The sequence below is a fragment of the Tachysurus fulvidraco genome, chromosome 26 (genome assembly GCF_022655615.1).
Source record: "Tachysurus fulvidraco isolate hzauxx_2018 chromosome 26, HZAU_PFXX_2.0, whole genome shotgun sequence".
In the NCBI taxonomy this organism is placed as follows: Eukaryota; Metazoa; Chordata; class Actinopteri; order Siluriformes; family Bagridae; genus Tachysurus; species Tachysurus fulvidraco.
In genome coordinates this window covers 3881474-3893973 of record NC_062543.1, presented here as the reverse complement: position 1 = coordinate 3893973, position 12500 = coordinate 3881474, and the positions used below count along the sequence as shown (strand labels likewise).

Below are 12500 nucleotides of genomic sequence, written 5' to 3'. Positions count from 1 at the left end.
GTCTTATGCCTTACATTTATCAAGATGTTGTCATTAAAACTAAAATAAATGTTTTCAGCCTTCATGTCTGCCTTCACCTGCTGAAATGTAAACGTGTAATGTAGGATTATGACGCTCAAATGGATGTTGACCTGGAAAGTGTTATAACTGCTGTATGTCAGCAAAACTCTTTCATGTGATTTACGATGTTGAGCTGAAACTGAACATACTCAGCTTTCATGTCAGCTGATACCTGCTAGAATACAGATTTATAAATTGAATTTGTGTATTGGTTTATATTATCTAAGCGTAAGTCACCCTGTAAATGCTTACAACAGCTTTATGTCAACAAAAAATCTACGTTAATAAATGAGAGGTTGAGATGAAAATTAACATACTCAGCCTTCATGTCAGCTGATACCTGCTTTTAAATGTTGTTCAAGTGTGAGTCAGTCTGTAAAGGGTTATAACAGCTTTATGTCAAGTGAAATCTATCAGGTTTTATGTTCACATTTTGACATTGACAAGAATAATACAAAAAGCCTAAATGTCAAATGAAGCCTGCTGGAAGATGTCTTTGCAAATGTATATGTAGGCTTATGTCAGTTGTCATAAAAGGATTATGAAGCTTTATGAACATTACCTGATCTGCTTTATTAACACAGGGGACAAGAAATGAGGATCATGACATTGATGATGGGCTCGCAAAAAGTGAGGCCAAGGTGAGGTCTCTTATCTTTCTACAAGAGTCAAAATCATAAGACAGATATTTTATATTTTAAAAATCACTGCACAAAAGAGCAGGCTTTAAATAATTCAGCCTTTAACCCAAGTACAGTAAGTACAGTAATGTTACGTTTAAATTGTTCTCTTAGTCTCTGTTTGAAGCTGGAGAAAAAAAGCTCGGGGTAGTGTCTTCTGTTTTCATCGACGTTCTGACCTCCAGAGGTGACGCCCAGTTGTGCAAAAGTAAGCTGTCAAATGATTAACGATGAATTAATCAATTAAATAAACCAAGATGAACAAGCCGGGGAGCACGGTGGCTTAGTGGTTAGCACGTTTGCCTCAGACCTCCAGGGTCGGGGGTTTCCTCCGGGTACTCCGGTTTCCTCCCCCGGTCCAAAGACATGCATGGTAGGTTGATTGGCATCTCTGGAAAATTGTCCTTAGTGTGTGTGTGCGTGAGTGAATGAGAGTGTGTGTGTGTGCCTGTGATGGGTTGGCACTCCGTCCAGGGTGTATCCTGCCTCGATGCCCGATGACGCCTGAGATAGGCACAGGCTCCCCGAGACCCGAGAAGTTCGGATAAGCGGCAGAAAATGAATGAATGAATGAAAGATGCACAAGCCATTGGTTTAAGAGACAAGAGAACAGTTCCTGCCTACTTGATTTCTATCGGCTCACAACACCGTTATAGCTCACAATATAAAATTGCCACAAAGTAAACATTTCCTGAACCACGTGGAAACAAAAGCATCTTTCATACCCAGCGTCCTTTCCCTTCAGTGAATCAGTTCCTGTAGACCAAACGAAAAACAAAATAATAAAAGTTTACAGCTCCTGTTGCTGTAAGTCCATGTATGTAAGTAAACTATAAATGTTGTCACTACTGTATTTGATTTAGTGTTTGTGTGTGTGTGTGTGTGTATGTGTGTGTGTGTGTGTGTGTGTGTGTGTGTGTGTGTGTGTGTGTGTGTGTGTGTGTGTGTGTGTATGATCAGTTTTCAAGCAGTATGAAAAATTAAGCCCAAATGGATTTGCTCAGGCGCTGATGCATGAACTACATGGAGACACAGAGGGTTGCCTAATGACCTTGGGTAAGTGTATATATCTAAATCTGCAAATATGTAAGATATTTTGATATTCAGTAGCATAAATGTTTTTTTTCTTTTGTATAGTGTACACAGCACTTCTGTAAAAGTCACTCTGGATAAGGACATGTGGCAAATGCTGTACATTTAAATGCAGATATTGTAGCATTCCAGTTTAGCATGTTAAGCTCACGTTGCTGGTGAAGCATGATTACACGACACACCTACATTTATCTGTTTAAATCTGAGTGTGACTGAGAAATGGGATTGTTGTTTATACAGTGAAAGCAGCCTGGAACAAACCTGCCTACTTTGCTGAAAGGATTCATCTGGCCATGAAGGTAAAACATTAGGCTTGAGTATTGTTTGTCTATAAAATTGTATGTATTAATGTATTAGATGTAATAATTATTTAAAAAATGGAAAGTGATTTGGATTTTTTTTATATTTTAGATATTTATAATATAAAAAGGGACAGTTAATTAACAATTATTGGCACCCTTCAAGAAAACAAGAAGAAAACACACACACACACACACACACACACACACACACACACACACACACACACACACATACAGAGAGAGAGAGAAATAATAAGTGAAATGTTATGTGTGAACAGAAGGTGGCACTGAAGACGATGAAGAGTTTCATTTTAAAGGTGGGGTGCACGATGTTTGAAAAATGCTTCAGAATACTGAGTCGGGCCGACTAACAAAACAAACCTGTAGCCAGTTAGCAGAAAGGGGCGTGTCTTGTCAATATGGGCGGAGAGAGTGTTCAGTGCAGATGTCTGACATTAGCCTCTGCCGTTACCTCTGCCTCGGGTTCTAGGTGTTGAACGTCGTCTTCCACGTGAAACGGAGCTAAACTTTTCACGGTACAACACACAGTACTACAAAAACACATTTGTATTACCATAGTATTACTCATTGAGTTTATTTATTGATAAAAATATCCCCTCGGCCAGCTGCCCCAGCAGGTTCCGCCATAATAGTTGCCTGGGTTGCGTATGTACGTGTGGGCGGAGCTATCAAAACAGGGGTGACACCCATTTGGGTTAGGGGCGTGTTTGTTTTGGTGATTTCAAATGTCAACATTGGCTTTCAAATATCGTGCACCGCACCTTTAACACTGAACTTCAGTATTTTTTTATTCATCGTTAGGTTCAGAATTATTGGCACACTTCACCTCTGTTCAAATGAAACTTGTTTCACGTATGATGCACTTTTGCATTTATAATATCGGCGTAATATCAGGCATTATCCATAGTTTACATTTTATGTTTCTCTAATACTCCTTAGAATGCCATTGTTTTACTACATACATTCTATTATTTGATAAATAAGTTCCAATGAAAATGCTTTTTATTTAAAGTTTACGTTTCATATACGAGGGGTGCCAATAATTTTGCTTTCCCTGGAGTTCTGATGAGATCTGCTCCGTCCCCAGGGCACGGGGGCCGATTGTGACACGATGACTCGGATCATAGTGAGTCGCTCTGAAGTGGACCTGCAGAAAATTTTGCAGGAGTATAAAAGGATGTACGGGAAACCACTTCAGCAGGACATTCAAGTGAGACATACTCGTTTCTAATTTCTAATAAAAACTGCAAAGGATGTTTGAAACGTCTGTGTTCACTGATGTGTTGGTCTTTACAGGCAGAAACCAAAGGAGATTATGAGAAACTTCTTCTGGTGCTCTGTGGAGACCAAACAGGAGTCTGAGCACCAATTTTCAAAATGTTTAAGATATTTTAATGGTAAATGTTTCATATATATATATATATATATATATAAAAAAGTCAATCTGTGTGTAATTACATCCTGTCTTAATAAAGCTACTTCCCTGAAACGTTGCCAGTTGTTTGACGTCAGTGTTTTTTTGTCTTCTGCCTGTTGATCTCAGATGAGTGTCTCTCCCCTACGAAGTGCCGTAGGTGTAATCTGAGACAGACGCTAACCACTGGTCCACATTCACATCCATGCACACTTTAAACTGCGTCCGTAGGGAGCTACTGCTTGTCTGCTGATCCTCTTAGCCTTAGTTTACAACTATGTTGTCAACATTATAGCATAAGAAAGTGGTGAGGTTTGAAATGAATGGAAGATGCCGTCAGGTATGAGAACACCTGCAGTGCTTTTCCAGCTCATGTTGGTTTTTGTGCTTATATTCCTGGTTTGTGAGGCACGATTATTCACAAACCATTGGGCGGTGAGAGTTACTGGAGGACGAGAAAATGCAGATCAGATTGCTGAAAAGTATGGATTTCTGAATATGGGACAGGTATGTAACTTTAATGCTGTGTTTGTTTTCAAGGAAAAGCCTGATTTCGCCTGCTGTGGCTTTAAACGACGATCACCAGCTTCTTTTGGTTTTGCATTGGCATTTGCATAGGAAGCATTTAGCTAACGCCCTTTTCCAAATTGACTTACAGAACTGCTGCGTAGTCTCCATCAAAAACAAAACAAAACAAAACAAAACAACAATACGAAACAAAATAAAAAGCTTGTGATTATAGAAATACACCAGAACTGTAAAGATGACTGGTGATGGTGAATCTGCTGATAATATTAGAGATTAATGATACACATTTGTTGTACTTTAACACTTAGAATAATACATTTACGTACAGTATATAAAACCGACGACTTCTGATTGTAGATTGATGAATCTTTTAAATGATGTCCCAGGCCTCCTGACATACAGTACAGTAGATGCCATATTAAGCCAGTAATTCTTCGATCGTTCATCTACTGTAGAACTTTTCACAGAACTGAATTTTTATTGATCCGGTTTGTTATGATTTTGGCTCGATGATTTGAATATTCTTTTGACTCAGGATTGCTTCAGTAGGTCACTAACTCTTCTATAATGTATGAGTGCAGCCATGCAAGACAAACCCTCACGCTACAATACTTGCCTTAGTAAGCTAAGCAGCAAAATCTGGCTAATTTGGTTAGGACCTTTTTATGAGTGTTGCAGTACAAATGTTTCTATCAAATGTTTGTATTTTTCTGGTAATTCTAATACTATTTACACCCCCTATCACTCACCGGGTCTTACGTATCAGTCATTCAGTAAAGTGGCGAGTGAATACTTTCATAGACCAAAATTCCTACCATATTTACAAAAGTATCAGTAAGACCGATCTTCTCAGTGCATTCATGACTGATTTCCCTTTAGTCACAAAGGTCCATAAAAGGCAAAGCTTACAAAGCTGAAAATGATTAAAAAAACGATTACGGCGAAAGTGTGCCACTTAGAATTACTGTGGAATGAATCTTACTACCACAGCAACACAATACGTCTTCCTCATTTTATATGGTGCCATTACTTTTTGTCTATGGCTGGTCATAATTGGGGATGTGGTAGCCTAGTGGTTAAAGTGTTGGATTAGGAGTTTTAAGGTTGTGAGTTTGAATCCCACATACACCAAGGTGCCATTGCTGGGCTCCTGAGCAAGGCCTTTAACCCTTAATTGCTCAGATGAATAAAGTCAAATAAAAATGGAAGCCGCTCTGGATAAGGAAGAACAGTGTGTGATCTTATTACTGCTCTTAAATCCCCACAGCCACAATCCAACATCCAGTGGAAAGCCTTCCCAGAAGTGTGCAGCTCATTATAGCAGCAAAGGGGAAATCAATCAGGAATAAGATATATGTGTGATATTCATATGTCCAAAAACTTCATTACACTTCCTTATGCCAGGTTAACATTTGTGTGCCTCCTTATATGTAAATGTACAGAAACTCATGTAAATGCTCGTGCTGATGATTTATTACTACACTGGTTTGTATCCAGCTTCATGAACAAGGCTCACTGTGTGTAAGTTATATGGTGTTCAAGCTGTGTGTTAATCTAGGTTAACTTGTTACTTAGCCCAAGTCAACATAATAGCGCTATGGCCACATGGTATCAAAGCGTAAGCATCAACCGATGGCTTTGACTATTTTCCTCTAGGTCAGGTTGCACCTTGCTGGTAAGTTTATCAGCAGTGTAAGGTGAGCTGTCGATTGACTCAATGGAATACATCAAGGAAGAGTGCATAATTTATACTCGTGCCAGTCATGATGTAAGCGCAGATATGCACCATAAGGTCTTAGATTCACAGGCTGGACTTCTTTTCCATGTGTTACTGCAGATTGGGGATCTGAAGGACCACTACCATTTCCTGCACCCAAGAATCATCAAACGTTCCACCTTAGCAAGCAGAGGGAAGCATAGCCTCATTTCCACGGAGAACAAGGTACACGGATCATGTGTCTGTTGTTACTGAGACGCCAATGAATTGTTTATGGTCAGACTACACCTCTAAAGTCATGTGCTTGCTAACGCACACACAAACCAGCCCACCAGTGCGTGGTTATAGTTTCAAAATTGCCAGCCATAACAAAACGTGTTCAATTATTCATTTTCAAAATTCTCTTCTGTCATTTCTGTTGCCACACATAATAACGTACCTCAGATGTAATTTCACTATTTTTCTGCCATTAAAGGTGCAATGGATCCAGCAGCAGATGCTTCACAGGAGGGTGAAACGAATCAGCAGAACCAGAGAGTCGCAGTTCAGCGGCTTTAACGACCCCAGATGGGACAGCATGTGGTACATTGTTAGTATTGCTCTCACCACTGTTTTAAGATTAGTGAATTATTAAACTATTATTTAGTTTTGATTCTTTGCTTCAAAAAGATCTCACTTGGTTAAGCACAAAAAAGTGATTAACACCGTTACTACTGACTTGCTTTTTCCACCTTAACCTTGTTGTGGTTAACACGTTCGCCTCACACCTCCAGGGTCAGGGTTCGATTCCCGCCTCTGCCTTGTGTGTGTGGAGTTTGCATGTTCTCTTTGCGTGCCTCGGGGGTTTCCTCCGGGTACTCCGGTTTCCTCCCCTGATCGAAAGACATGCATGGTAGGTTGATTGGCATCTCTGGAAAATTTTCCGTAATGTGTGAGTGTGTGAGTGAATGAGAGTGTGTGTGCCCGCGATGGGTTGGCACTCCGTCCAGGGTGTATCCTGCCTCGATGCCCGATGACGCCTGAGATAGGCACAGGCTCCCGGTGACCCGAGGTAGTTCGGATAAGCGGTAAAAATGAGAGAGAAAGATAAATCCAATTTGGATAAAACTGACTGGCTGGCTAATGGGCTGCTTACAACATCTTATCTGTTTAGCTTAATAAACAATTTTGGAAAGCCATATCTATTCAAACTGGAAAATTAGATATGAAGTATATAAGTAAGTAGAGTCTGGGGCTGATTTCTTTCCACCCCAGGCTGTAGATTCATGTAGTCTATCGGTGACAGTAATGGCAGGTGATTAGACTTTCTGAAGCTACATTTAAGATTGGTTTCCAGCGGGTCTGCTGTAGTGATTGATCTATCGATTGAGACAGTATGATATATTGTCGTCTGTTATAAATACAGTAAAACAGAAAACAGGATATACATTTTGTGAACGTGCTTAGTGGTTAGCACGTTCGCCTCACACCTCCAGGGTTGGGGGTTCGATTCCTGCCTCCGCCTTGTGTGTGTGGAGTTTGCATGTTCTCCCCGTGCCTCGGGGGTTTCCTCCGGGTACTCCAGTTTCCTCCCCCGGTCCAAAGACATGCATGGTAGTTTGATTGGCATCTCTGGTAAATTGTCCGTAGTGTGTGAGTGTGTGAGTGAATGAGAGTGTGTGTGTGCCCTGTGATGGGTTGGCACTCCGTCCAGGGTGTATCCTGCCTCGATGCCCGATGATGCCTGAGATAGGCACAGGCTCCCCGAGACCCGAGGTAGTTCGGATAAGCGGTAGAAAATGAATGAATGAATGAATGAATGAATGGTGTTTTTTGAATGAAAGAGCTGGCTGACGTCAAGCACAACTACTGTACTATAAGTGAAAGTGAAAGTGACGTGACATACATACGGTGACCCATACTCAGAATTTGTTCTCTAAATTTAGCCCATCCAAAGTGCACACACACACAGCAGTAAATACACACACACACACACACACACACCGTGAACACACACCCGGAGCAGTGGGAAGCCATTTATGCTGCGGCGCCCAGGGAGCAGTTGGGGGGTTTGGTGTCTTTGCTCCAGTCGTGGTATTTCCGGCCCGAGAGTCGAACCCACAACCTTAGTCAGACTCTCTAACCATTAGGCCACTATTGGTTATCCCCCTATATACTAAATTATCCATTTTTGAGTATGCTGATTATTTCAAGAATTCTCATGTTATCAGCTTTGTATTCCACTGTAGCGCTGTGATCAGAACTGCCTGACTGACATGAACATTAAGGCTGCATGGAGTCGAGGCTACACCGGGAAAGGAGTCGTGGTCTCTATTTTGGATGATGGTGTTGAGAAGCAACATCCAGACCTGAAACAGAACTATGTACGTACTCCGTATCCTACCCCAATCATATTGCTCATTATGTATACATGGATATTTTTGTAATATATTGTGTCACTATAAGGATCCGCGAGCTAGCCACGATGTCAACGGCAACGATGCTGATCCAACACCACGATACGATGCCACAAATGAAAACAGGTTTGAAAAGACCTAAAAATGACATTCAAGATATTCAATAATATAATAATATAATAAAAAATGGCAAAAAAAACTTTTTAACGTTTTCTTTTAGACATGGAACGAGATGTGCTGGAGTTGTGGCTGCTACTGCTAACAATTCACTGTGCACTGTTGGAATCGCATACAATGCCAGGATTGGTGGTATGTCTTCATATTCGAGTGCCACTACCACTAGATTTCCATCCCGATCATAACTTCAGCCTCGATTTGTATGTTTAGGTGTCCGGATGTTGGATGGTGACATGACAGATATGGTGGAGGCCAAATCGCTGAGCCTGAGACAGCAGTACATTGACATTTACAGCTCGAGCTGGGGGCCGGAGGATGACGGTAGAACCGTGGACGGTCCCGGGCGACTCGCTGGTCTTGCTTTAGAAAGCGGCACACGTAAAGTACGGTTATGCATGTGATTTGTTACAAATGTATATACTGATTCTTTTCCACCAGAAGATGGAAAAGACAGCTTACTAACAGCTTGCATCGCAGGGCAGGAAAGGTCGTGGTTGCATCTTTGTCTGGGCATCAGGAAATGGGGGAAGAAATCAGGACCACTGCTCATGTGACGGTTACACAAACAGCATCTATACCATCTCAGTGGGAAGCACCACCAGGAGTGGCCGCAAGCCCTGGTATCTGGAGGAGTGTTCCTCCACTCTGGCCTCCACCTACAGCAGCGGCGAGAGCCTCGGGATTGTGAGTGACTCACTGAATTCAAACTGTTATTTTTTCCCCATATTTACAGATAGGATTCAGTTGCATGGTACATTTGCCTTGTGGCAATGGGGTCAATTCCCACCTGTTTGCACAAAGCTTGCATGTTCTCCTTATATTTTGGGGGTTTCCTCAAAGACTTGTCCAATGACATGTATGTTATCCTGATTGGAATCTCTAAATTGTCCAGGGTGTGTGACATTCAAGGTGTCCCCCGAGTTGTGCCCCAGGTCCCCTGGGATCGACTCCAAACTCCCCATGACCTTGTTAATATAAGAGTACAGAAAATGGATAGACGAAGGTATAGGAGACGTGCTAAAGCTTTATATCTCTTGAAGTTGAGCATGACATGAAACTCCCATGCATTAAGACAGGGATCTTTATAATGCAGGTGCTCAAAGCTGTGCTAACCTGGTGGGCTAATGGTTTGTGTTTACAGGAAATCTTAAAATCTGCACTTCCCAAAAGCAGTTTACACCCAAGACACTCGCTTCAGTGGATATTCTCACCTGAAAGCTGGATGCTATAATCTTTATGACTTTATAAAACTCTTAATTACAATCTAAACAAAATTCCAATACAATTATGCTTAATTAGGCTTAGCAAAGAATAGACATTTTTTGTTAATGGGTTTTTTTCCAGGTTAGGTTAAGAACTCTACAGAGTTAAATTTACCAAAGAGAGATTTTTGCAAAACTTTTCCACGTCTGTTGTTTTTTAATTGCAGGTGACAACAGACCTGAAACAGCGATGTACCGATGAGCACTCCGGCACCTCGGCCTCAGCCCCCATGGCTGCCGGAATCATCGCTCTGACTTTGGAGGCAAAGTAATACTACATCGACTAAATCCTAACATGTATCTTATATAGTTTGTGCATGTGTCGTAAAGAAGAATAACATTTATGCCTAAACGATATGTTGTTACTTTTATTCTTTGGGATTTGGGATTAGTCCTTTGCTGACCTGGAGGGATGTGCAGCACATCGTCGTGAAGACGGCACGCCGGGGCCACCTGATTGCACCTGACTGGCACACCAATGGAGCAGGAAACGATGGTAACATTAACAGAGTATCTTCAAATCCAATCTAGGAGTGACGTGATGGACGCAGTGAAAAATTTAAGCTTGTCCTTGACCAGTGCTTAAATTGCCAAGCCAAAACATCCACAATCAATTGCCAAAGAAACAGAAGTCAAATGTGTACAGTTAAAGGTCTACAAGGAGTCAACATGTCATTCAAAATTTCTCTTTGTCCAAAATGGTGTCCTAAGCTTTTCCCCACCTACAAAGAGAAAGTGCATGATGGGTATTCTGTAAGTGTTATGCACAGGTTACATTGGGTGTGTGTGTCTCTCACCTCTCTAGCTCACTATGTTGTAAATCACTATATGGTGTACACTAGATCAGGAACTGGTAAGGAATCTGGTTACTACAACGATGACTCGATTTCTGGTGTCCTTTTAATTCCCTCATCAGTCACCGAAAAAAAAACAAAAAACGTATCAAATATTATCGTATAAATTAATTACCTTAATCACATGCATTTCTGGGGGAGCACGGTGGCTTAGTGGGTAGCACGTTCGCCTCACACTTCCAGGGTTGGGGGTTCGATTCCTACCTCCGCCTTGTGTGTGTGGAGTTTGCATGTTCTCCCCGTGCCTCTGGGGTTTCCTCCGGGTACTCCGGTTTCCTCCCCCGGTCCAAAGACATGCATGGTAGGTTGATTGGCATCTCTGGAAAATTGTCCGTAGTGTGTGAGTGAATGAGAGTGTGTGTGTGCCCTGTGATGGGTTGGCACTCCGTCCAGGGTGTATCCTGCCTCGATGCCCAAAGACGCCTGAGATAGGCACAGGCTTCCCGTGACCCGAGAAGTTCGTATAAGCGGTAGAAAATGAATGAATGAATGAATGAATGAATGTACAGAACGTCAAATAAAGTTAAACGTCACCATTTGTGCTAAGAGGCTTCGGGAAATATGCCGTCATTTCCAGACGCTCCCGGGTTTTTGTGGTGCATTTTGGGATTTTTTTTAAGGGCGCAAATGTTCTAGTGCAGACTAACGAACTAGAGAGCTGATCGAGGTGCACGCATCCTTTAAACACTGGACATTAACCATCAACAGTGTATTATGGGATATCAAAAAGTAAGAGAATGTAAAAACAAAGCAGTAAAAGTTCACAATGTTCATTACGAGATGGATTTCTAACAGTGAGCCACCTGTACGGCTTCGGGTTGATGGACGCCGGGGCGATGGTGAAAGAAGCCGAGACGTGGAGACAGGTTCCAGAACAACATGTGTGTGAAGAGAGCATCGTTCACATACCAAGGTAAAGTTATGTGCATGTAAAATATTCATCACTGATATAATAAACTGTTTGATTAACTTCAGTTATTCTGTTTCTCTCTCACTCACCAGAGTTATTAGCCTGGACCGGGTGTGGCGTTTGGGGCACAAGTCTTTCGGTTGCTCTGGCCAGACTGGCAGACATGTGACGTATCTGGAACATGTGATCCTACGCATCACGATCGCACACCCACACCGTGGAGACCTGTCCATATCATTAACCTCTCCCTCAGGGACCAAATCTCAGCTCCTGGCCGTCCGGTAACCTTAAAATGCATACATTATCAATTAAGTGAGTGACATACGGCTAAGTACGGTGACCCATACTCAGAATTCGTTCTCTGCATTTAACCCATCCAAAGTGCACACACACAGCAGCGAACACACACACATCATGAACACACAGTGTTCAGCCATTTATGCTGCGGCCCCCGGGGAGCAGTTGGGGGTTTGGTGCCTTGCTCAAGGGCACCTCGGTCGTGGCCGGCCCGAGACTCGAACCCACAACCTTTGGGTTATGAATCAGACTCTCTAACCATTAGGCCACGACTGCCCCCAATAAAATGTTATCGTTTCTATAGTAACAACATTCCCCAAAAATTTCAATGATGATGCTTGACATGTGTCTGTAAAATATGTGCTGTTGTTTTTGCTCAGACCCAACGATCACTCCACTGAGGCATTCACAAATTGGGAGTTCATGACCACACACTGCTGGGGTGAGAGAGCTGCTGGAGACTGGATCGTAGAAATCAGAGACTCTCCGTCCATCAAGAGGAACGGCCAAGTACACGGTGCTCACATCAGTTTGTAATATTCCACCATCAGAAAAACTTGAAAACTGTTAGAGATCTTGTGTCAATGGCAAAAGTTTCATTTTGACATTGGTGGGGACATAATTTGACATTGGTGGGGACATAATTTGACATTGGTGGGGACAACATTCCCCGTATTTTGTGCATAAAACTGTTGTTATAAGAATACTTTCTACCTCACATACCGGTAACCTGCATAATCACGTTGCATATTGCTTCATACAACGGAATATAGCTGCAGCCTCCGACCTA

The 12500-nt window shown here is 42.1% G+C and overlaps 2 protein-coding genes across 2 annotated transcripts in view; both read left to right on the top strand.

The window, feature by feature from the left end:
- LOC113640908 (annexin A1-like) overlaps positions 1–3648 on the top strand; it is a 6633-nt gene extending 2985 nt beyond the window's left edge. The window contains exons 8-13 of the mRNA XM_027143485.2: positions 645–701; positions 855–948; positions 1701–1796; positions 2073–2131; positions 3243–3365; positions 3452–3648. Of these exons, the coding sequence (XP_026999286.1) occupies positions 645–701; positions 855–948; positions 1701–1796; positions 2073–2131; positions 3243–3365; positions 3452–3517 (495 nt within the window). The 3' untranslated portion in view covers positions 3518–3648. The remainder of the gene's footprint in view (positions 1–644; positions 702–854; positions 949–1700; positions 1797–2072; positions 2132–3242; positions 3366–3451) is intronic.
- Positions 3649–3887: 239 nt separating this feature from the next.
- Positions 3888–12500, top strand: part of pcsk5a (proprotein convertase subtilisin/kexin type 5a) — a gene marked incomplete at its 5' end in the record, with an annotated part of 24379 nt that continues 15766 nt past the window's right edge. Inside the window, 13 exons of the mRNA XM_047808952.1 lie at positions 3888–4076; positions 5935–6039; positions 6290–6403; positions 8043–8177; positions 8260–8336; positions 8431–8519; positions 8598–8770; positions 8865–9071; positions 9817–9917; positions 10042–10145; positions 11299–11416; positions 11506–11694; positions 12091–12227. Coding sequence (XP_047664908.1) covers positions 3888–4076; positions 5935–6039; positions 6290–6403; positions 8043–8177; positions 8260–8336; positions 8431–8519; positions 8598–8770; positions 8865–9071; positions 9817–9917; positions 10042–10145; positions 11299–11416; positions 11506–11694; positions 12091–12227 — 1738 coding nt within the window. The remainder of the gene's footprint in view (positions 4077–5934; positions 6040–6289; positions 6404–8042; positions 8178–8259; positions 8337–8430; positions 8520–8597; positions 8771–8864; positions 9072–9816; positions 9918–10041; positions 10146–11298; positions 11417–11505; positions 11695–12090; positions 12228–12500) is intronic.